Raw genomic sequence first — 25839 nt, 5'->3', positions numbered from 1 at the left:
ATCTTGTTAGATTTGTTTGTTTCTGTACCCTGAGTACCTGGTACATAATAGGACTAAAATATTGTTTTAATGAACAAAATGTCTCCTACCCTTGATTGTGAGCTTTGGGTGCTTGCGGATTATGTCTTATGTCTTGTCACTGTTGAGTCCTTAGCGCCCACCCCAGGCCCTGATATTTAGGAGACTGAATAAGTGAAGGTTGAATGAATGAATGTGGTGTTGCTAAGGATGGGTGAGTGCAGGCACATCTTTGCTGAATAGGCTCTTGCCCTTTTCCTAATGTGGTACAAAGCCTGGGCTGGGCAGCAGTGGTTCTTGGTGGGGCAGGGAGTACTTAGCACTTGCGTTTGGAGAGTTCCTCACATGTATGTCCCCCTTGGCTCATCATGTGAAGGACCTGGCCTCAACTTGGAGCAGTGCTTTTGCTAAGTGGACCAAGGCACACTTACCTCACTTTGAGCCTTGGGCCAGGAATTCCACAGTGCAGCCTGGAAAACCAGCTAATTTCACTACCTGGAAATGTTGAGCCACATTCTCTTTGGAGTAGCCTCAGACTCTAGTAGTAAGGTTTTTATTTCTGTTTTTGTCCTTGTCCTTCATCCATCTCTTTCTTTTAAAATAATTTATCTTGTCTACAATAGCTATTTAGCTGCAACTTCAGTAAATAGTCCTGCCAGTCATTCTTCTCTGTTTGTGTGGTTTGGAAAGTCCAGTGTTGAGAGAGGCTCACTCAACTCAACAGTGAGAGGCTCACTGTTGGCTCCACTTTTTGCTAATGAACTTGCCTCTGGAGGTAGTGGAAGTGCCTAAGCAAAACAAGGTGATTTTAAAAAGGGAGAGAAAAGGTGCTTCTGGATCAGGTCTTGGATTCTCATAATTGAAGGGAGGAGAGAATCAAGAGAAGAAAGCAGTCTAATGTGTTGCCCAGCCCAAGCTTTCCACTGAATCTGGTTACCATCCATTCTTCCATCCTTCCATCCATCCACCCATTCATCCATCATCTGTCTGTCTATGCATCCATCCACCCACCCACCTACCTATCCATCTACTCATCCAAACACTATTCACATATGTTCATTGCAGAATAAAAATTAGAAAATGTGGGCAAGCAAAAAAAAAATACATGTAATACATTTACTCTTGTGATAGCTTATGCTTCTCTTTAGTATTACTACTTATCTCATTCCTTCCTCACTGTCTGATTTGCCTGGTCAGTCATAAACTTTATGAGGGTAAAAACTGTACCTTATAAATTCACTGCTATGTCCCTGCTGCCTAGCGTGATCTTACATACAGTAGGTGCTCAATGAAAATTTGCTTAATTGAACTTAGTGCTATATTGTCAATATATTTTCATGGCAATGAAATCACATCTACATCATTATTTTAATGGCCTCATAAGATTCCATCATATGTATCTGAATTGAAAATCCATTTCCTTATTGGTTGGAAATTATAGTTCTTTCTAATATTTTGCTATTATAAATAATGCTAAAATGGGCATCCTTGCAACTTGGTCTTTACTTACATTCCTGATTATTTCCTTAGATCCCTAGAATAAAAAATACTTGGTTAAAGTGTGTGCACATTTTGAATTCTTGTGAGACACGTGCCTCAATTCCACAACACTTAGAACAGTTGTACCATCTTATGCTTCCATCAGCAGTACATCAGATTCATGTATTTTCTGAGGCCCCTTGGTTTTGCTTAAACCTTGGTAAACAGGTACAAAAAAAAAGTAACATTGCAAAATTTTGTTCTAATTATCAGGTTCAGCTTCAAAATGCATAAAATTAGTAATGAAAAGGCCCAGCTGACTCTCATTGAGTCCATTTCTATCAGCATGTTTAAGGCCCCAAAGAAAAGGAAATACATGTGACTTTCTTCTGGCTTGAGTGGTATGATTAAGATCTTTTACTGAGGCTTAAAGTGTTTTTATTTTTTTGTCCTCTGAGTTCATATTGCCCAAATGTCCTGTGATGGCTCCACTCCTTGACCATATCCTTCCTAGAATAACTTGTAATAAGTGTGAAACTGAGGTCTGAGTGCCCACAGGAGAGTGTCCACAGGCAGCCAACCTGTGAGAAGATCTGGGATGGGCAGTCACCTGAGTTGCTCTCCACTACTTCAGCATAGTGTGATTGGAGAGGCCAGAAGGGCTGGTCTTGTCCTTCTTTTCCCTGTGAGTATGGAATACTTAAGATTCCCCTTGACCCCATCCTCCCCATCTAGCACCTCCATCCCAGGGGAAGATAATTTCCGCAAAATAGCCCAGTCAGTTTTTTTCCCCTCTTTTTATCATGCCCTTTTCTATGGGCTCTGTGTACTATAGTATTTGTACTCCATTATGGATCCCTTCATGTCATCCAAAACTCTGAAAACAATCCCATTTTATGGTGTTAAAAGAACCAAGTTCTAAAGAATATGTGGACTAAGTGTCGTAGGCTCATCACCATGGCTAAAAGACATTTGAACTCCATCCCAAAAGAAGCCCTGGGAGTGAGCTGTTCCATCTTCTGGCTCTGTTGTGCTACATGCAGAGGCTGATTAAGTTGGCTTTGTTTTTTTATTTGTTTTTATTTTTCTATTTATTTAGGCTCCACTGGGTCTTCGTTGCGGCATGTGGGATCTTCGTTGTAGCATATGGATCTTTTAGCTGTGGCATGGAGACTTCTTAGTTGCCACATGCGGACTCTTAGTTGCAGCATGTGAACTCTTAGTTGTGGCATGCATGCAGCATCTAGTTCTCCGACTAGGGATTGAACCCGGGCCCCCTGCATTGGGAGTGCAGAGTCTTACCCACTGGACTACCAGGGAAGCCCCGGCTTTGTTTTTTTAAAGAAAAGTTACTGTCCAGTTTTTATTAGATGTAGGCTGATATTCAACTGGTGTCTTCGAATATATGGTGAGCAGAAATAGGGAGGAGAGTCAGGAATGTGCTGGAGGTAAGAGGCAAGGGGCTTGGAATGTGAGCACCAACTAGCCGCAAGCAGAAAAATTAGGGCCTGGCTCTCTTACCTCCAGGCATGCACTCATCCCATAGAACCATTGTTTCACCCTTTCTTTATACCTGACTCTGCCAGGCCCTGGCCTATGTCTGTGTTCTGAGTGTTTATATGTTGTATTGATGATTTTGAAGATCTTTGCATAACATGCAGTTTAGCAAGACTTAATCCAAGGCAGTGGTGCAGGGAGGGAGGGAGCACTAGAGAGTAGAATCCTTTCTTTGTATAAAGAGGGCCTTGAGAGATTAGTCGGAGTAGATAGGGCCTGGTTCCTGATGGTTTTGCCTCTAAGGAAATGGTGAGTTTTTTTCAAGAATTGATTTGGATGTAGTTCAACATAGGCCTTTGTAGTGTCTAGGAAACGAGACCACTATTCAGACACCCACCAGCACCCATTAAGGTGCAACTGATTTGACCAAGATGGCCTGCGGTAGACTTGTCTGGACTTGGAGTAGCTCAGCCTTGAAATTTAGATCATCATTGGAGAGGATCATTGGTAAGAAATGTTTTATGAATGTTCATAGAAGAGGTTTGGAGTTATTGATTCAGAGGCCTGTTTGCTAAGGATTAAACACAAGGGTGGTAATGCCAACTTGCATTGGGAGATGGTGTGGTGTCTTGGAAAGGGCTTTGGAGACGTCGTGACCTGACTCCAGCACCTGACAGGTTTGCAGGGAATTTACTTAACCTCTATGATCCTGTTTGCTTGTTTATGAGACTGGAAAAACAACAATAAAACAGTAATAACAATAACCAGGGAACAGATACAGGTAAGGGAAATAAGGCACCCAATACAGAATAGGTACTTAATAAAGTTTACTCTTATTATGTGTAGAGCACATCATAGTTTACAGAGCTCATGTGGATGTGTGGGGTGGCTCTGATACCAGCTGCCCTGATGGTGGTTAGGGTTGATATGAAACATCTCTGTTTCATATCAGTAAGGCATTTCCTTCCTGACTTGGTGCTCCATGTGCCTCTAGCTGAGAAGAAAGACCTTTCCAAGTGGAGGAAGGACGAGATTCCAGGGAGGTTGAGTGCTGGGGTGATATCCATCATTGCAGCTCTGTTGAATCCTGCTACCACAGTTCTCAGACTCATTATCTCCTTTGACTCTCACATAGCCTTGGCTTAAAGGCAGGGCCTTGAATGTCCTTACTTTACAGGAGACAGAGGTCAGCCTTTTGCAGTTAAATGGCATAGGCTGCTCACCTGCAGGAGGTTTAGCTGGGATTCAGGGAGGTGACAGGGTATTTCTTTTTCTCATGTAATGTTAACATGTGACATAGGTCTCAGCTTTAGCCAAATGAGTTGGCAACCCAGATATTAGGACTTAAGACAGATGAAGGTTAGTGGTAAGAGAGTTTAATAACCATCTTAACACCCATGCAGGATCACTGTGCAAAGGATAAGGACCTTCTGTTTTCTTTGTACCAAGATCATGAAACTAAATTAAAACAGTAAGGATTCAGCTGAGGAGTGAGGAAGAGTTCCATAACACAAGGCTTCCTGAATGCACTTTTTCTTCCCTTTGCCATACAACTTTGTAGGGCTGGTTGGTGGTCTATGTCTGGTTCTTCAGAAAGACTTCGCAGCCACTCTACCATTCCTTTCTCACTCTTGAGGCTTCTTTGGCTGAATAATAGGGTTGGGTTTATACCAGTGATCTGGAGGATGAGCCAGTGATTTCATAGCCTTCCTAAGTCTTCTGTGATGGTGAAAGGTTTTCCTTCCTGGCTTCTCAAGATGCACCTCCTCCCTCCTGTTCCCCCTTGGGCAATCTTCCACCTAAAAAGAGCTCTTTTGTGCATGTGGTGTGCTTGCTACGTGGAGAACCATGACTTGTTTTCCTGGGCTCTTTATGGTTCTTGGAGACTTCTAGGTGCAAGGTTTTAAAGTAGAGCCTGAGGATTTAAAGAAGTTCAAGACACAGACCCTTAGTCCAGGCTGCCATCATCTTTCACCTAATTTACTGCAGCAGCCTTCTAATTGGTCAACCTGCCTCCTATTTTGTTCCCTCATTTTCTATGTTCTACCCATTTTCTATGCTGTAGCTTTAATGACCTTTCCAAAATAAAAAATCTAATGTATCCCTTACTTGCTTAAAGTCTGTCAAGGGCTCCCCATTGCCCTTAGGATGAAGTCTAAACTTCTCAGCATGGCCCACAAGGCCCTCAAGTGGTCCAGACCCTGCTTGTATCTCCAGCCTCCTATCCCCCTTCCTCCCTTTTCATGCTGTGCTTCTGCCAGACTCAACTTCTTATGGTCCCAGAATAGGTTATGTTCTTTCTTAACTCTGGATCTTTACATACACTATTCTATCTGCCTGGAATATTCTTCCCTCATACTCACTGCTCTTCTGAACAACAATGACTCCTCCAGATCTCATGTTAGATCAGTGGTTCTTAATCATTATGAATCAGTCTGATGAAAACAATGGATTCTTTCCACAAAAAAATAGTAAATGTGTGCTCCTGTGTGCTCATCATTTTGCATACAATTCAGGGTATAGGCTTCCCTGCTTAAGAACCTTTTAAGCTGAACCTCCTTTTCTAGCATTTAACATACTTTGTAATTGTTGGTTTACTTATCTGTCTTTCTACTAGACTGAGTTCCATGAGGGCAGGGAACATGACTTGTTCACCACTGTGTCCTCTGGGCCTTGCCCATGGGGACTGTTTGATATATGTTTGTTGAGTGAATGAATGAATAAATATCTGCGTTGAGTAGATCATGATCTATCTGGAAGAACAGGATATGGTGTTAACAGAGGACAAAAGATGTGCAACAGACATTTTCTTTTTTTTTTCTTTCTTTAATTCAAGTATAGTTGCTGTACAATATTATATAAGTTACAGGTGTACAATATAGTATTAACAATTTTTAAAGGTTATACTCCATTTATAGTTATTATAAAATATTGACAGGGCTTCCCTGGTGGCACAGTGGTTAAGCATACACCTGCCAGTGCAGGGGACATGGGTTCGAGCCCTGGTCTGGGAATATCCCACATGCTACAGAGCAACTAAGCCCGTGCACCACAATCACTGAGCCTGTGCTCTAGAGCCCACATGCTACAACTACTGAAGCCTGTGTGCCTAGAGCCCGTGCTCCACAACAAGAGAAGCCACTGCAATGAGAAGCCCGCACACCACACTGAACGTAGCCCCTGCTCATTGCAACTAGAGAAAGCCCATGCGCAGCAACAAAGACCCAATGCAGTCAAAAATAAATAAATAAATAAATAAAATATTGACTGTATTCCCTGTGTTGTACAATATATCCTTGTAGCTTATTTTATACCTAATGGTTTGTACCTCTTCATCGCTTACCCTATATTGCCCCTCCCCACTTCCTTCTCCCCAGTAGTAACCACTAGTTTGTTCTCTATATCTGAGTCTGCTTCTTTTTTGTTGTATTCACTAATTTGTTGTATTTTTTAGATTTCACATATAAGTGATGCCAAACAGAATTTGTCTTTGTCTGACTTATTTCACTTAGTATAATACCCTCTAAGTCCATCCATGTTGCTGCAAATGGCAAAATTTCATTCTTTTTAATGGCTGAGTAGTATTCCATTGTGTGTATAAACCACATCTTCTTCTTCTTCTTCTTTTTTTAACATCTTTATTGGAATATAACTGTTTTACAACGGTGTGTTATTTTCTGCTTTACAACAAAGTGAATCAGTTATACATATACATATGTTCCCATATCTCTTCCCTCTTGCGTCTCCCTCCCACCCTCCCTATCCCACCCCTCTAGGGGGTCACAAAGCACCGAGCTGATCTCCCTGTGCCATGCAGCTGCTTCCCACTAGCTATCTGTTTTACATTTGGTAGTGTATATATGTCCATGCCACTCTCTCACTTCGTCACAGCTTATCCTTCCCCCTCCCCATATCCTCAAGTCCATACTCTAGTAGGTCTGTGTTTTATTCCCATCCTACCCCTAGTCTCTTCATGACATTTTTTTTCTTAGATTCCATATATATATGTTAGCATACAGTATTTTTCTCCTTCTGACTCACTTCACTCTGTATGACAGACTCCAGGTCTATCCAACTCATTACAAATAGCTCAGTTTCATTTCTTTTTATGGCTGAGTAATATTCCATTGTATATATGTGCCACATCTTCTTTATCCAGTCATCTGTTGATAGACACTTAGGTTGCTTCCATGTCCTGGCTATCGTAAATAGAGCTGCAATGAACATTTTGGTACATGACTCTTTTTGAATTATGGTTTTCTCAGGGTATATGCCCAGTAGTGGGATTGCGGGGTCGTAAGGTAGTTCTATTTGTAGTTTTTTAAGGAACCTCCATACTGTTGTCCATAGTGGCTGTATCAATTTATATTCCCACCAGCAGTGCATGAGTGTTCCCTTTTCTCCACACCCTCTCCAGCATTTATTGTTTCTAGAGTTTTTGATGATGGCCATTCTGACTGATGTGAGATGATATCTCATTGTAGTTTTGATTTGCATTTCTCTAATGATTAATGATGTTGAGCATTCTTGCATGTGTTTGTTGGCAATCTGTATATCTTCTTTGGAGAAATGTCTATTTAGGTCTTCTGCCCATTTTTGGATTGGGTTGTTTGTTTTTTTGTTATTGAGCTGCATGAGTTGCTTATAAATTTTGGATATTAATCCTTTGTCAGTTGCTTCATTTGCAACTATTTTCTCCCATTCTGAGGGTAGTCTTTTGGTCTTGTTTATGGTATCCTTTGCTGTGCAAAAGCTTTTAAGTTTCATTAGGTCCCATTTGTTTATTTTTGTTTTTATTTCCATTTCTCTAGGAGATGGGTCAAAAAGGATCTTGCTGTGATTTATGTCGTAGAGTGTTCTGCCTATGTTTTCCTCTAAGAGTTTGATGTAGGTCTTTAACCTCCACATCTTCTTTATCCACTCATCTGTGATTGATGCTTTGGTTGCTTCCATATCTTGGCAATTGTAAATAATGTTGCTGTGAACATTGGGATGTATGTATCTTTTCACATTAGTGTTTTGGGGTTTTATTTTTTTTTTAATGTATACCAAGGAATGGAATTCCTGGGTCATATGGTAGTTCTATTTTTAGTTTTTTGAGAGACCTCCATACTGTTTTCCACAGTGGCTGCACCAATTTACATTCCCACCAACAGTGGTAAGAGGGGTCCTTTTTCTCCACATTCTCACCAGCATTTGTTATTTGTGTTCTTTTTGATGATAGCTATCCTGACAGGTGTGAGATGATACCTCATTGTGATTTTGATTTGCACTTCACTGATGATTAGTGATGTTGAACATCTTTTCATGTGCCTGTTGGCCATCTGCATTTCTTCTTTCCTGAAAGTTCAGAGTCTGAAGTGGCTGGGCTGGGCCTCTTGAGAAAAACCAGCAGAACAGGTGCCTTGGGTTGACCTTTAATAGAGGAAGGACTTATTGGGCTTATGCTTTGTTCTCTAGAAATGTTTATCAAAGTAGAGGAGGTGAGTGAAGAAGTAAGAATGACCAAGCGTTTGATGATTTCTCCTTCTTTAGAATTATCAGAGTCTGTGGACTTATGAGATGTCAAAAGAAAGCCTCTCTTCTTTCTTTCTTTCCCTGTACCAACAAATATTTTTTCAGTGCTTGTTATATGTCACGCATTTTGTTAGGTGTTGAGGACAAGATCCCATCTCTCTTTGTTCTTGCTTACTGGGTAATAAGTATAAGTTTGCTCAGAATTTGTATATAGGCTTTGTTTGGGAATACTTTTATCAAAGCCATTAGTTAGGGTCAGGTTTAAATTATAGAGGGATTTATTAGAAATGACATGAGGTCTAGAGTTAGGCCACAGTTCAGATCCCAGCCCTGCCTCTTACTAGCTGTGTGCAAGTGCCTCTTGATATACCAGTTCTATAATTTGTAAAATGGAAGTAATATCTAGTACCTCCTGGGGTCGTTGCAAGGACTAAATGAAATAATGTGTGTAAACCCTGAGGGCCTGCATGTAGTAGCAACTATTATTACTGCCACTTTCAGGGTTTGTTTAAACTGATGTCTTAGTTTGGTACAGTGATTTCTACTGGTTCATAGAGATATTAAATTGTATTTTATGAGTCCTTATGATTTATATAGGTCTCCAATTTCCTATAAGGTAAATTTCTCAGAAAATACATGTCTTTGAGGCCCTAGGTTTTTTTATTTTTTATTTTTTATTTTTTCCTTGCTTGTTGGAGTTTTAAGTACTTAATGTAGAAATTAGAAACTTTTGATTCACATAAAGAAGCAAGAAAACAAATCTCCCAAAGTCCCACCATCTAGAAAACTGTGTCTTAATGTTTTTTTGACATTTGAGACTGATGAAAATGATTTGTTCATCCCCTCAGAAAATCAAACTTTTGCCCACATTTACAAACGTTTTCATTTCAGGAGTTTCCATTTGTTTACCCCCAAGTTACAAAACCCTAAGCTGACTCCCAAGCTCTAATTCCGTAGAGAAAAAGCAATCAGGCCAGGCTCTGATTTCACACTCACTAAGAGCTTCTGAGTCTCTTGGTTCTTGCAGTCAGGTTACTGGTTGCTCTTTTTTTTCAGTCTTTTTTCTAAGGTCCAAGTTTTTTTTTTTAAGTAAATTTATGTATGTATTTATTTATTTTGGGGGTGTTGGGTCTTCGTTGCTGCTCGTGGGCTTTCTCTAGTTGCAGTGAGCGGGGGCTACTCTTGGTTGCCGTGCGCGGGCTTTTCATTGCAGTGACTTCTCCTGTAGAGGAGCACGGGCTCTAGAGCGCAGGCTCAGTAGCTGAGGTGCACGGGCTTAGTTGCCCCGCGGCATGGGGGGATCTTCTCGGATCAGGGCTTGAGCCCGCGTTCCCTGCGTTGGCAGGCGGATTCTTTTTTTTTTTTTTTTTTAACATCTTTATTGGAGTATAATTGCTTTACAATGGTGTTAGTTTTTGTTTTACAACAAAGTGAATCAGTTATATATATATCCCCATATCTCTTCCCTCTTGCATCTTCCTCCCTCCCACCCTCCCTATCCTACCCCTCTAGGGGGTCACAAACCACCTAGCTGATCTCCCTGTGCTATGCGACTGCTTCCCACTAGCTATCCACCCTACGTTTGGTAGTGTATATCTGTTCATGCCACTCTCTCACTTCGTCACAGCTTACTCTACCCCCTCCGCATATCCTCAAGGCCATGCTCTAGTAAGTCTGTGTTTTATTCCTGTCCTACCCCTAGTCTCTTCATGACATTTTTTTTTTCTTAGATTCCATATATATGTGTTAGCATACTGTATTTGTTTTTCTCCTTCTGACTTACTTCACTCTGTATGACAGGATTCTTAACCACTGCGTCACAAGGGAAGTCCCTCTAAGGTCCAAGTTCTTAAACTAAGAATTGGCTATCTTTGATGATCTTTTGCAATATAATTACCAACTGGACCTTTATTTGTGAACGTCTTAGTAGCTATTTGGAGAGATGAATTTAATTTCTGATTTCCTTGCGTGTATGTTCTTGTCTGTCTTAGAGTAAATTCAAGAAAGAGATTGTGAGAGCCTGTTTTATAGGTAGAGGAGAAACCCACCGTCTTTTCCTGTTTCCTCTTTGCCTCTTCGTCCTGTCTCAGGGCTCTTTGTGCTGAAGCCTTTTCACTGGCTTCTACTACAGTCAGAAAGAAGAGAGAACCAACTGGGGGTCTCTGGACTGCCTCATCTGGCAGCAGTGGGAGCCGGGAACGTCTGGAATAGGTTCCCCGCCCCCACCTTTCCTCCCTATTCAGAGTCATTCATATCTAGAACTGTGTCAGGGTGGGAACTGGGGATTGGTGGAGGAATCATGTGCAGTCCATGCAGCTTGGAGGTGGGCGTCTGCAGCCCACATGCTGTACTGTACTTTACTTTCTTGGCTCCAGTGCACAGATTCCACAGAGAGAAAACAACCGCTCAGGCTCAGTTTTCACACTCACATAAGGACTTCTGAATCCCTGTTTCTTGTAGTCATGTTGCCCTTCATTTCAGTCTACAAAGACACATGTCTTGCCTGTCTTTTCCTTCTGAAATCAGCAGCCCTTGTTGAAGGAGCCTGGCTCTAGATAGAGCTGTGTGCTGTATAGAGAGGGAAGGCTGAAGTCAGGGGCCTTGGGACTGCACATGTGGTGCCACTGCTGCCCTAGTTCACAGGCCTCTCTCTTCTGTTTTTTGGATTATTGTCAGGGCCTCCCATCTGTTCTTCCTGCCTCTGATCCAGCTTCCACCAGTGCATCCAAAATTTCATTCAAAGACACCCATCTGTTGATGTCATTCCCTCCTTTAAAACCTTTCAGTGGTGCTACTCTTAGGATAAAGTCCAAACTCATTTGCATGGTTTACTGGGCTCTGCAAGTCCTGGCCCCTATCTGCTTCTCCAGCCTCCTTCCTCTCACTGTCACCCCACGTACCAGCCATGCTGCCCTCTCACTGTTCCCCACATTTATCCTTTCGGCACTTTTCTATCTTTGCCCTGATGATTCCTGCATCCAGCTCGTCCTTCCTCATCTCTGCTGCATGTGGAATACCCAGCTCAAATGTGACCTCCTATTAGGATGTCATCCTGGATTCCCCAGACAGGGTTTGTTGCTCTATCATCTGCATTCTTGGGATTCAATACACCATAGTGATTACAAGTGTGGGGCTCTAGAGTCAGACTCCCTGCTTTCAGTCCCAGCCTGGCCCCTTCCTAGATGTGTGACTGTAGGCAAAGTGAATTACCTACACTCCTGTGCCTCAGTTTCTTCATCTGTAATATGGGGATGATATTAATAACACTCATAGGTTGTTGATTAAAACAGGCAGCAGTTTAAAGTGCTTAGCACAGTGCTTGGCCATAGTTAGCACTCAATATTTGTTTTTTAAAGATATTGTTGTTCTACTGGTACTTTGCATATACCTCTATTAATCTCTTATCATCTCATATATTTTTATATATCTGCCCTACTAGAACAGGTGCTCCTTCTTGAGGACAGGTGCATATCTCGTTCACTTTCCCTGGCCCCCGTGTACAAGTTTGTAGTAACTTAGTTGAATGCTTTATCACGTATAGATTTGCCTTCAGAGTGGAAATGGGCAACAGATGGAGTGGGGAATGCTTGAAATTGGGTTTGTGGATGATCACAGACCCAGAGTTGTTGTGACCTTGATGTCAGCTGGTCTGTCTTCCTCTGTGCCTGAGCCCTTCTGCTGCCTCCGGGAGCACAGACTGCTTTTATGTTGCCAGGACAGGGCAGGAGGCCATGTGAAAGTTAAGCACACCCTAGGCACCAAATTCATGTCCATTTTGTTTTTGTTTTGAACTGTAGGTGACATGTCTGAGAGTAAAGCCAAGAAGATAGAAATCAAGGATGTGGATGGGCAGACCCTGAGTAAGCTGATTGACTACATCTATACGGCCGAGATTGAAGTGACTGAAGAGAATGTCCAGGTAAACTCAGCTCCAACTAATAGCTCAGTGTATTGTATATTCAGGGCCCACTGTTTTACATCATCATTTCACTTAACCCTCACAACAACTCAGTTGTTAACTGGAGAGGAAAGTGAAGCTCTAGAGAGAGTAGGTGACTTGCCCTGGGTCACATGGCCAGGGTGAACGACCCTCAAACTCCTGCCTGCCTGACCATGGGACCCATGTTCTTAACCACTAGGCCAAAATACCTCTGAATGAGCTTGGGCTCCAGAGCAGAAAGTCTTTAAGTCATGCTGGTTTAAAGTGTTGGTGAAGGAAGAGTTAGAAGCCTGGGTGACCCCTCTTCTCCCCAGTCATTATCTCATCTCAGGGATTTTGAGTATTGGCTTGTGAGGTTGTTAAAAGTTTTTCTTGTCTCACTGTTCATCAGAGAAATGCCTCTGAGCCTGTAGAGGTGCCAAGCACCAGGCTTGAGTGTCAGTAGGGGCATGTTGCTCTGAGACATGTCGTCTGTGCCTTTTCCTCCTTTCACCGCCCTGCCCTCATCCCAAGCCATCTGGAGCCTTGAAAGAGGAGCCAGCGAAGACACTGCTTCACCCAAAGGTGTGGATCTTTACTGTGGGGATGTGAGACATCAGCGTCATGCTTCAGAAGGGAAGATGGTTGAGGGTGTGGCCCACTCTGGAACCCTATGAATCACCAGGCCAAACACAGACGCAGGATACACTATTTCTTGTCATTAAGGATTTTACTATTTAATTAAAGTAATGGAAATTGTATGGGATATGGAGGTTTCTTCTTCCTTCTTTTTTTTTAACGCAAAATTTCACCTTTTTTAGGTGAATAGGCCGATCGATACCTCTCTGGTGACCAAAATACCTATTTCCCTTATCCAGAACACCATTCCCTTTTCTAGGATTGAGGTATTTGGGAGGCCGAATTGATAATCGTGTATTGATTCCATTTGGCCCAGATGTTTGAGTGCCTCTTACATGCCAGACACTTTATTGGGCACTGTGTTTGTACCAGTGAGCAGAGGTCATTCCATTGTCTGCTTTCATGGAATTTGTGGTCTAGGGGTGAAGACGGACACTCATCAAATAAGCACATAAGTAATGTTTATGCACAAATTGTGATAAGTCCTTTGAAGGAAAGAAACAATTTGGATGAAGGAGGGAATCTAGGAAGGGCTCTTTCAGGAGGTAAGATTTGAGCTGAGGACTGCAGGATGAGTGGAAGTTAGCTTGGTGTGGTGGAGGGTACTCTGATGGGGGTGTCAGGGCACAGGCAGGCTGAGGGTCTGAGGCACCCTGCATTTGGGCCTGTAGAGCCTGCCCCAAGGTACAGACTGCTTTTGTCTCTGGCGCCTAGACAGACTTTTGGGTGACATAGTTTCTACAGTGATCTGGTATAATCCTCCCCTGCCCTTTTAAAATTGAGGTTTATTTTATACACAGTAAAATGCATAGCCATTCCATTATTTCTGGTCTTTCCCATCCAGACGAGTGGGCGAGGTCATGGTTACATACTAGGTCTAGCAGAGGAATTTAAACAGCTGAATGACTTTTGGGCAGTAACAGTAAGTGAAAAGTAATTTAGTATAAAATATGTATAGCGCATGTATGGAAAAAAAATTTGTTAATGGGTGATAGTGATTTCAAATCACCATGACATTTAAATTCATTTAGGTACTTTTGAGACTGATATAAATATTGAGACTTACAAAATGCCAAAAATTACATTCTTTCAACTCTAATGAAAAATGCTAGATGTCAACCTAAAAATATGCAGGGGTAAATAGTTTTTAAAAATCTTGCATTAGGGTATATCAGTAACTCATTATCATACAGTGTGGTAGGCAGAATAGTAGCCCCCAAAGATGTTCATGTCCTAACCCCTGGAATTTTGTGAATATGTTAGGTTGAATGTCAGAGGAATTAATATTGCAGATGGAATTAATGTTGCTAATCAGCTGAACATGTGATGGGAGATTAGCTTGGATTATCCAGGTGGGCTCAGTGCAATAGTTAGGGGTATTTAAATCGAAGAGGGAGGTAGAATGAGAGAACTAGAGCGATGTGACCTGGCAAGGATTCAGTTTGATGTTTCTGGGAGGCCATGAGCCAAGGAATGTGGGTGCCTCTAGAAACCTGAAGGGCAAGGAAATGTATTCTCCCTCAGAACCTCCAGAAGGAACTCACCTCTGCTGACACTTTGATTTTAGCCTGGTGAAACCCATTTGGGACTTCTGACTTCCAGATGTAAGAAAATAAATTTGTTTGTTGTTTTAGGTCACTAAAATAAAAAACAAAAACAAACAAACTTAAAACACTGTTTAGGGGAGATTGTAGAATTGTATAATTGGAACCAGCTTTTTTCTCCCTTTTCTACATGTGTTTATTTAATAACCTTATTTTTTCCTGTAAAGTACAAAGTGTTTACAAGCTTAGATAGTTAGAAGATGTTCCATTCTGGATCCTTTTTGCCTGGCTGGGTATTTATCTTTGCAGCTTTGGTCTAACCCAGTGGTGGTCTCTACAGCACCAGTTACCTTAAGGCAGGTAGCAACAGATAGCGTAATCGGAGGACTCTGGAAAAAATGGCGTCACAATTACTTTTAGAAACTACTTTGTAGGGGTTGTGGGGAGGGAGCCAGCATGAAGACATGCAGCTTCAGAGGGCATGCAGAACTAAAGATGAGGCAGGAATCAAGTCTGAATGGAGACCTGGGTCCAGGCTTCAGCTTTGACGTTCATTCACACAGTACTCTTTTTTTTTTTTTTTTTTTTTGCGGTATGCGGGCCTCTCACTGTTGTGGCCTCTCCCGTTGCGGAGCACAGGCTCCGGACGCGCAGGCTCAGCGGCCATGGCTCACGGGCTTAGCTGCTCCGCGGCATGTGGGATCTTCCCGGACCAGGGCACGAACCCGTGTCTCCTGCATCGGCAGGCGGATTCTCAACCACTGCGCCACCAGGGAAGCCCCACACAGTACTCTTATTCTTGCCTTTTCCCACTGCAGGGGATCAGTCTCCTGACTGTAAAGTGAGGGCATGGGACTCAGTGACCTCTGATCAGAGAAGACTCTTACTCTGCCAGCCTCTCGTTTGTTCTGCTTCTTTCCTACTAGAGCTTCTCTGATATCCCCCCTGACATCCTGCCTCAAGGATCAGTTTTCTCATCTGTAAAACAGGAATCATAATAGTACTCATTCTGTTGGGTGGTCGTGAGTTAGACTGTCTGCCTTCAAACCTTGACTCCACCATTTTCTAGCTGTGTGACCCCAAGAAGGTACTTAACCTCTCTGTGCCTCAGTATTCTTTTCTGTATTATGGGCATAATAATCATACTTAACCTCATAAGGTTGGTGTGAGGGTTAAATGAATTACTATAGATAAAGCACTTAGAGGAGTGCCACCGTGTGCCAACAGACAGTATGGGCACAGAGAGCACCGTGGACACAGAAGCTTTTTCATCAAGGAGCACATGGTCTGAAGGTGGAGACAGGTGGCCAGGCAAATGCGTGCCCTCCAGTGTGGTAGGGGCCAGGGTGGAGGTACCCAGGAAGCAGGCAATGGTCATCACCCCCTTGCTGGGGATGGTCAGGGTAGGCCTCACTGAGGAAGTGTTGTGTGTGCTGGGTCTTGAAGGAAGGTCTGGGAGGTCAGGCCTGCCTCCTCTTCACTTGTCTGTGTCCCTACTGGCGTGTGAGCCCCTGGAGGGGCCTGTTGCATTCATTTGTATGTGGGAATGGGGAGGGGGCTGCATGTGCAGGGGCTCCCCTGAGAAGCACAATGTGGAACCTTCAGGAAACTGCATTGTTTGGAATCAGTCAGATATATGAACTATTTTCCTTTATCTCCCTCACTTTAAACTATGGTTTGGTCAGGGGTGACCTTGGGGGAAAACAAAACAAAAAAAGTTGAGAAGAGAAAGTTTAGATCAAAATGTGGTTGCTTCTTACTGCTGTGATGTACCTGCTGAGAGTTGCTCACAAGCTGTCTGTGAGGACAGTGTGTGTTGAGGATGTGGTGCACTGAAGCGGTGAGCATGGAGGCACCTGGGGAAACAAGGGTCAGAGACTTGGGGCTTGGTTAAGTGACTGGGAGATGATGCCCTAAATTTCTTCCCAGCCACACATACCTTGGAGAGTCTGAGCTGCCCTCCTATGGTGGAGGTAACAAGTCGTAACTGTTATTTATTGATGCTCATTGTAAGCCAAGCATGTGTTGATTATTTCACATGCATTATTTCATTTAATTATCGTAACCACCACTGGAAGGTTCTACTATGATTCTTTTACAGTTGAAGGAACTGATGTTCCAAGGGGTTAAGTGGGTAGTACCCACGGTCACACAGGTAGTAAGTGGTGGAGTTGGGGCACAGCTCACTGTGCCCTGCTGATGTGGTCAACTCGAGTTTTTTGTTAAATGAATGATCAGAATCTTGACTTCAGCTTGTAATAATTAATAATAATAAAAACCAGTTTAACTGATGAATTCTTATGCACCAAACACTGGGTTAGCTGCTTTAAATGTATTATCTCATTTGAGCCCAACAACAAGCCTTTAAGGCAGTACTATTATTTTCATTTTACTGTTGAGGAGTCAGAGGTACAGAGAGGTTAAGTAATTTGGCTTTAGTCACATGGCTGGTAAGTGGAGAAGTCAATATTCTAAGTGACACTATAATTGAATAAAAAGATTACAAATATATTCTAAGTGACACATTTAATCACAGTACTCTTTTGGTAGCTCTCCTGTTCATCTATCTGTACACCTCTCTCTCTCTCCCCCTTTCTTCTTTCTCTCAGTAGATTTTTATTTAGCACTATTTCTGTGCCAGGCCTCATGCCTGGTGCTGGCAGAGGCAGACCCCCTGCTGTGTGGTGTGGGCAGAGGCCCTGGGCAGCCTTGCCACCTGGTCCTCTGGCTGGTACCATCCCTCTGTGCATGGCCCTGCCTTTCTGAAATTCCAAGAGTAGGTGCATTCTGAGGCAGGGCATTTCCTTTTGTTTTTGTTAAAGGAAACAAACTCTGTGACGGGATATCCTCTGCTGTGTTTTCATGTTATCCGAGGGAGAGGAAAAAAACAAAACAGCGCCTGCATGTGAAAAATGGAGGGAAGCCATTTGCAAGCTGGAGGGGAACCTGTAAACTCTCTGCTGAGGGTCATTCCAGGGCCTGTTTTCCCAGAACCAAAATGCTGAGACGGCGAGAGGCAAGCTGAAAGCTTTTAACCCAGGGTCGTCTTCTCTTCCTGCAGCGATTCCAGCCAACTGCTCCTTCTCAGGTCTCAACCTCCTTCCAGGGGCCAAGCAGCACGGCCCTAGTGATTCCACCAGGACAGTCTTGCTTCCAAGCTGAGGACCTGAGCTTGGCCTCTTGTTCCTAATCTTGTTACTGCTGCCGCTTGAGGGAGTCGAGTTGCAGGCAAGATAAGAGAAGAGGAAATCCTCTTTTAGCCCTTGTTGTGGGAGAGGGAAGCAAAGACCACCTCCTGGACGTTTTTCGCTCTCTTTTCTTTTGCAGCCTCTGGGGATTTGTGTTGACTCGCCTGTGTGCAGCCCCCAGAGCCCTACTGGACCAGGCCCCCGTTTATCCCTGAGACTCAGCATTTGAGCAGTGATACATCCTCCAGCCTCTAAACCCTCTCAGCATTCTGAATCCCTTTGCTTTTTCTTCATGCCTTCCTGTATGAAGCAAGTGGATCGCAGCATAAAATCAAAGAGAGGGAGGGAAGGGGCAATTAGAGAAACCACCAACCCCTCTCATTTTGGGAAGTCACCTTGGGAATGCTTTCGGGCAGAAGTGGACCCAAAGAGGATGGGGGGAGGGTGTGTGGAGAGGTGGAAAGCCTGATCATTTTGTCTGCTATGTGGGTTTTGTGAACAGTAGGGAAGTTGAAAGCTGTGTGGGTAGCTCTATCCAGGGAGGTTCTAAAAACTGAAAGTATAACCTAAGGAATATGTTCAGAAAGTATTTATTATTTCATTTCTTTGGATGGTTGTCATGAGCTTGAAAAATTAAGCCCCAAACTGTGCGGCTGTCTTTGTGGGGAAGAAGAGGGCAAGGAGGCGGAGGATGTGTGTCCCTGGCGTGATCGCATCTTGGCTTGGCGGGGTTGCAATCTGGGGGTGGATTGGACTCTCAGAAATTCCTCCTCTGCGGACCTAAAGGGCTGCTGTCCATTTCGGCCTCTAATCACACCTGACCCTTGGGGGCTTGCCACTCCCGAGTAGGGTGTGTGCTGGACAGTATCGGATTACTCCTCTCCACCAGGTTTCTTAGTGTAACTGGATACAAGTTTCTGGTCTCTGGGGTGAACAACCACCCCAGTTTACCCAGGAGTGAGGGCTCTCCTGGGACACAGGACTTCGAGTGCTAAAACTGGCAACGTTTCAGCAAACCAGGATGGTTGGTCAACCTATGGCCCTAACTCTAGGGTTTATAGCTGGTGCTGGTCGGGGCGGGTGTCATGGAGGTCATTTGGGGGTTTGGAACACGACTTTCCGTTCCTGGTATGTATTCAGCAAGAATGGTTAATGGTTCTCCACTTAACTCTCAGGTAGAGACTAATCTGGTCCTGGAATCTGTTTGGCTAGGCTGAGCAAGCTCACAGGTTAATTGAGTTTCCCAGTTTATGGCTGCTCCGTGGGGACGTGGCAGTCTAGTGGGGATGGAGCTGAGGTGGTCAGATTTGGATCCTGGCTATGTTCACTTATGGTCTCAAAGTCTCCAGAACGGGTGATCTTATCTTTTTCCTTCTCTGGAATGAATCAATGGTTCAGAAATACCAAGGACAGGATGGTAATTTACTGCTGTATTGCTGGGGACATAGGGTAGTGGAAGAGAGAGGGCAGAGGAAGGAGAGAGGAGATGTTTTCTAGAATTTGGCTATCGTGAGGGAGAGGTTTAAGCCTGCAGGTAGGAAGAGCTTCCCTTTGAGAGCAGGCTTTTAAGCTTGGGAGCAGGACCACTGTTAGTGGAGGCTTTTGGTGGCATCTGTGTGGGCAGGAATGAGGAAGGGTGGCTAACTGCCCCAGTTTTTGCACTGAAAGTCCTGTGTCCTGGGAAACTCTTCGGTCTGGGGAAAACCTGGATGGCTGGTTACCCCAGTGGTGGGACAAGGCCCAAGAATGGGCAGTGGGGCAGAGATTTTGCCCTTAGCCCATGGAAGTGAGGAGAGCTAGAGATGAGGCTCAGAGCTGTTTTGGGAGGCAATCAGCCTCTAGAATTTAAATCACTCAAAAAAAAAAAAAAAAAAAAAAAAAAAGAAAGACTTTTGTAGTGCCCTGAGTCAAGAAACAAATGCATCTTCAGCTCTTGTCTTCCTGGGCAAGCCCGTGTGGATGGGAATACCTGGAGTCTGGCTGGCCCAGACACTCTCCCTGAGAGTCAGGGGGGCAGCTGAGAGCACAGGCCCAGGACATGGGGGTTGTTTTGGGGTGAAATCGATGCTGGGGGTCCCTGAGCGATTCAGTCTCAAGCCAAACTGTTCTGCTCTGATTTTTTTTTTTCTAAATTTCTTTTTGTTAAGTCACTCTCAGAACATCTACCCCTCCCACAGGGTCGGGGAGGGAGGGGTAGCAGAGCTGGTGTCAAGAAGGACTTTGACAACGATCATGGTTTTTGATCCGAGGGCAGTCTTTGGCAGCTGTGGCAAAGTCCTAGGGAGCTTGACCAGGATTGACAGCCTGAGCACTCATCTGGCCTGTTCAAGCTAGTCTTCTCTGGCTTTTAGGAAAAACACATGCACACACACCTGAGCAGGAACTATTTCTGTCTTCCAGGATACAGTATAAATACTCATGTGTCTCATGACCTTTTAAAAGGAAACTTAGCTCTCCTTTTCCCGAGAATGTACTCAGAAATGTTCTTTATTATTTATCTGTTGGATGGGAGAGTAGAGTGTGTATGTTTGAGTCCCAATGGATTTGGGGATGATGCTCTTGTTCCAGTAGATGATAAACTCTGTAAGATCAGGGGTCTGATTTCTCTTGCTTACCTACCACTGAATCACAAAGGCTGGCCCACAGGTGCTCAGTAATTAAATGATGAATGAGCTTGTGAGCAAGTCAATAAAGACCTCTGAGTGAAGACAGTAGCTAAAGGCTACTGTAAGATGCTAAAGGCTGTGGTTCTCAAACTTGGCTATACATTAGAAGCACCTGGGGAACTTTAGCAATATCTCACTGTCCAGGCTACACCCCATTCCTATTAAGTTGAATCTTTGGGGGTGAGACCCAGGCATCAGTATTTTAAAAATTCTCTAGGTGATTCTCCAGGTAGGAGGACCAATTTGTCTTAGCTTGGGCTGCTGTAACAAAATACCAAAGACTGGATGACTTACACAGCAGAAGTTAATTTTCTCACAGTGTTAGAAGTACAAGATCAAGGTTCCAGCTGATTGAGTTTCTGGTGAGGGCTTTCTTACTAGCTTGCAGAAGGCCACCTTCTCTTTGTGTCCTTGCACAGTGCACAGTAGAGAGAGAGAGAGAGAGAGAGAGAGAGAGAGAGAGAGAGAGAGAGAGAGAGAGAGAACGAACTCTGGTATCTATTTCTCTTCTTATAAGGGCACCAGCCCTGCTGGATTAGGGCCCCACCCTTCTGACCTCATTTAACCTATCTCCAAATACTGCCAAAATTTGGGGTTAGGGCTTCAACATATAAACTTTTGCAGGGGACACAAACACTCAGCCTATAAGGGTCTTGTTACTCAAAGTGTGGTTCATGGACCAGCAGCTGCAAGCATAGCCTGGGTACGCATTCGAAATGGAGGCTCTTGAGCCCCACCCTAAACTTATTGAGTCAGAATCTGCATGTTAATAAGATCCCAAGGGGAATTCAAATACACATTAGCCACTGGGAGGCACTGCTGGGCTGTAGGGAGACAGAGAGTCTGTTGGTGCTTAGGGTCCATGAAGTGGAGAGTAGTGGGGACTAAGGCTGGGCTTGCCTCAAAGTCTAGGCTGAGAAGTTTGGACTTATTTGGGCAGTGGAGAGCCATACAAAGACCTTGAGCTTGGGTGTGGTCTGATTAGAGCACTGCTTTGGGGAGATGAGACCCTGGTGGTGGGATCCTGCAAGTCAGAATGTCACCTTCTCTTCCAGGTGCTGCTCCCAGCAGCCAGCTTGCTGCAGCTCATGGATGTTCGCCAGAACTGCTGTGACTTCCTGCAATCTCAGTTGCATCCCACCAATTGCCTGGGTATCCGTGCGTTTGCAGACGTGCACACCTGTACCGACCTCCTGCAGCAGGCCAACGCTTATGCAGGTAATGGGGAGCGGGGTGGCTGTACCTCTCTGAGCTTGTGGATTTAATAACCTGGTCTGTGGTAGACTCCTCAAAGATGATGAGAAGTACGCTCTGCTATAAAAAAGTTATAATTTAGTCAGGGAGACAAGACACAGGTGGAAAGATAATTAACAATAGATGAGTTCAGCTCATTGCCAAGTGGAATGTGATTTATTGTCGGATGAATGGTACAGACAGTGATTTTCACGAGAGAAGAGGAAGGAGATCTGAGAAGACTTCAAGGGGGAAGAGTAATTGGAGCTAGGTCTTGAAATAAATCTTTGTCATTTAGGAAAATTTCTATTTTGATCAATGTGTTCTATGACCACGATTTGAAAAGTCAAATACTATTGCAAGGCTTATAATGATAAGTAAGAGTTTCCTGCTCTGCTTTTCCACATGAAGTCTTGCTCTCTAGAGCCACTCACTTGCAATTCTAAAAGAATTAAAATACATGTGCTGATTTAGCTAAAAGCTGCTTTGTCTGATATTTACCTCTATTTACCTAAATAAAATGTTTGTACCACTATTTTTGGATTTACTAGTTTTAGATGTTATCTGTTGACTTCTCACAGGAGAATAATTGTGCTTTCATAGACGTCCCCCTCATATACATACACTGTGCCCCTCTCTTTATTCTAACATCATTTCTACAGCTGAGATAAGTCATAATTAGTTTTTTATCAGAAAACTTTTTATTCAGTAAGGCAGTTAATAAAATGCTTTTTCTTTTACACAGTGACTGCTACAACTGCTAACTCTTGTAAGACAGACACACTGAACAGTCTTCTCAGTATATCAGATAATCTGTTGAGTCTATTTTATTTTTCTTGGCAACATTCTCCCTGCTAGAGCTTGTCATCTTGCTTTTTTAATGGGGTTTTTGGAGGGAGTAGTGATGAACATGAATGTTCAGTGCACCATGTTTAGCTGGAAAGAAGTCTTCACTGGTATTTATTTCAACTTGAGGACGAAGGTCATGAGTGACTTAGGAAACAGATCTGGTCATATTAATCAATAGATTCAGTTACGGCCACCTCCTTCCCTTGCAGTAAAGCCTCTCATTCTTCCTCCTGCCCAAACAAACACCAGCATAGCTGCTGTCTGTTCTGTGTCTCATGTCCAGCTAATGTCTGGAAGTTAACTGAGGACCTGCTGGCTGCCCACCTGCCAGCTCCCTGTGCTGTGTTAGCCCCTTGATCCACAAGTCAACAAGCATTTCTTCTGTTTTTCAGCATCCTCTTTTGCTCTCATCAAGCCCCAGACCCCAGGAGCCTACACAGACTCTCATTTCTTCCTGAGGTCTGTTTCTGAGGACACAAACGGAACCAGTTGTTAGGAAGATGTCAGTGATGATGATTTTTGTGAAGGACATTCCCCAGTCACCCCAATTCTGAATTCCTCTGACTCTTCCTGGCCCTAATCCTTGACTCTCCTGTTTCTCTGCTGTCCCTGCTGTGACTGCCTTTCCCAGCGTTGTACCCCACTTCCTTTCTCTTCTCAGGGAGCCGTCGCTAGTCCAGCCACTTTCTTGAGGGATGTGTTCAGACTTTGCTTCACCAGGAGCTGAGAGCTTGGCCAAGGCCCAGGTCAGCGTGTGGACATCTGCTGGTGCAGTGGCAAAGGGAGAGTGATTAGACTCCAGAAGGTCTCTGTCTCTCTTCCTGGTCTCCCCTCCCCAGCCCTCTCTTTCTATATAGTGCACGTGCTTGCATGCACACAGCAGGTATCACATCCTTTTGTAGTTGGCTTACAAGGTCGCCTGAGGTTTTTGGGCCGTGTACTGAACCCCACCTTTAACAAAGGCTGCCAGGTTCTTCTGGCTTGGCTCTCCCCTACTTTCAAAATCTGTGTTTTGTCCCTTTGCCCTTTTCACTGTCTGATGGTGTGACTCACCTGTGGGAGAGTGGGGAGGATGCAGTTGGGGACTTATCGTGGTCTTGGTGCTCCTGGGTCCTGATCTGGGCATGGTGACTGGGTTCTGCAGCATTGTGGGTGTGTGTATTCAGTGTCCTGGTGAATTACTTTTAGCTAGCATTTACTGAGCTCTACTTTGGGTCACATCGTAGGCTAAGCATTTTATGTGCATTTAATGCATACAACAGCTGAGGAAACTAAGGCACAGAGGTGTGAAGTAATTTGTTGGGGTCATCTGGAAGAGACAGAGACAGGATTCAAACCCAGACAGTGTTTACTCCAGAGCCATGTTTTTAACTGCTACATTCTGTGGCTTCCAGGCCCAGTTTGGACGTAGGGTGGCTCTGTGACTCAGTAACTGTGGAGTGTTGGTGGCTATAGAGCTGGCATTTTCCATCGGAAGTGTGAGCCTCGAAGTCTGTGCCATGCAGTTACCAAATCCCAACAACCAGGCAGTGTAGACAGACGGCCAGCTGTCTCTGCTAGATGTGGGGTGTTTAGTCATCTTGGGGTGGAGAAGTGAGACGTGGATATCTTCTCTTCCGCCTTGGGAGGCTGCCACCCAGGAGCATGTTGAGGCAGCCCCCTCACTGCACGTGTGAGCCCTCCTCCTTTCCCTGTCTCGGTCAGTACAACTTAGGGCTGAGAGCCTCTGCCTGTCGTTCAGACCTTCTGTGGACCTGGGACCAGCTCTTGGATAGTTTTCTTTGCAGCCATCAGCTGTACGCAGCAGGGAAAATAAAAATCATATTTTTAAGGTAGTGTGGTAATGCAGAGGTTGCTAAGACCATGATGAGAAGACAGAAGAAGCAGTGTGAAGGTAAGACTTCACACGGTACAGTGCTTAGAGAAGGAAATAAAAAATGATTATCTGTGCTCACTCCCTCGCACCCACCCACTGCTGTGGGCCTGCTTTGTGTCTTTGATCTTGCACCTCCTGACTTGAGATGGAACCTGGCTGCTCTGCCATTGCTGCCTGCTGAGACAGAGCAACCACCTCGTCCCATTTGAACTGTGGGGGTGTGGGTACCGGCCAGAGTCACACACAAGGGTCAGTGTCGGCCCCTGTGGTCACAGGCTTCCCTGGCCCGATGCCTCGAGTTAGGAGGTATTTTAGCCCACAGACTATGAGACCCTCCAGATCAGAACCAGGGATCACACCAGCCAACACTTTGGAGCTGAGTGGCCCTAGGCCTGTTTTCTTCTCTCTCTGATGGGGGTAGTTCATCCTGCCTTGTTTCCAGGATGGTTTGTGGGTCGGGGGGACAGGGAGCAGAGCCCCCTGCAGAAGTAGGTGCCACCCAGGGCCGTGCTCTGGAGCCTCTCTGCCACTCATGCCGTCTGTAGTAAGAGAGCCTCAGAGCTGGGACCTGGTGGAGAGATGGGACTCCTCGGGTCACCACCACTGCCCCTGCTGCAGACTGCGTGCACTTTGGGGGAGGAGGACCATTTCCAGAGCTTCTGATTGTGGTTTCTCTTTATGCAGATACACAGCTGGGTATGTCCTGCCTCCCCTTCTTCCCTAGTCTCTGGCCAGCTGGCCTCTGCCTTCACCTGTCCATAGCCCAAAGCTGTGCCTCAATTCTGTTCCTCTTCCTTCTCTAAGATGAGCTTTCTTTTTCTGTTTTTATTATTATTGCTATTGTTATTGCTATCTTAATACAAAACCACCTGTGATTATTACAGAAGCAGTCGACAGGCAGAAAGAGCAGGAAAAGCACCACAATCCTGCCCAGAGGGAGTCACGGGCTGCGCCCTGGTATATAGCATTCCCAGTCTTTTTCATTCCACGTGTATGTTTTCCAGCCTAAAAAAATCTTAGCAGTATATTCTGAACAACTTTCCATGTTAGCAGACATATTTCTATACCATTATTTTAAAACTTTAGAGAATGTATTCAATAAAAGCAACTTGTACCCGTGATAAAAGTTTCAAACAGGACACAAGGTATAAAATGCTCAGCCTATCTTCTCTGATCTTCAGCTGATGCCCCTCTTAAGGGAGCAGTGGACTCTCTTGGGTATCCCTACAAAATATGTATATATTATGCTTTTAAACTTACACAAATAGAAGCCTTCTGTACTCATTATACTTAAAAAAAAAAATTTTTTTTTACTTAGTACAATATCTTCGAGTTCTTGGCAGACCCTTGTGTATGGCTACATCTTACTATTTTGTCTACTGCATCATAGGAATGAACTGTAATGAACTACAAT

General features: G+C 44.2%; 1 protein-coding gene across 12 annotated transcripts in view; it reads left to right on the top strand.

Annotated features, from left to right (window-relative positions):
* The window catches only part of KLHL3 (kelch like family member 3), a 124854-nt gene that overhangs the window by 39120 nt on the left and 59895 nt on the right, over positions 1 to 25839 (top strand). For 10 of the 12 annotated variants that reach the window (XM_067031681.1, XM_067031686.1, XM_067031684.1 and 7 more), the window contains 2 exons: positions 12309 to 12430; positions 21523 to 21685. In XM_067031681.1, the coding sequence (XP_066887782.1) occupies positions 12309 to 12430; positions 21523 to 21685 (285 nt within the window). Of the gene's footprint in view, positions 1 to 12308; positions 12431 to 21522; positions 21686 to 25839 lie in introns of those variants that run through there. The other 2 variants (XM_067031685.1, XM_067031683.1) reach the window with 1 other exon arrangement.

This window comes from Kogia breviceps, chromosome 4 (assembly GCF_026419965.1).
Source record: "Kogia breviceps isolate mKogBre1 chromosome 4, mKogBre1 haplotype 1, whole genome shotgun sequence".
In the NCBI taxonomy this organism is placed as follows: domain Eukaryota; kingdom Metazoa; phylum Chordata; class Mammalia; order Artiodactyla; family Physeteridae; genus Kogia; species Kogia breviceps.
Note: the sequence above shows the minus strand (reverse complement) of the source record. Positions and strands in the feature narration are given on the sequence as shown.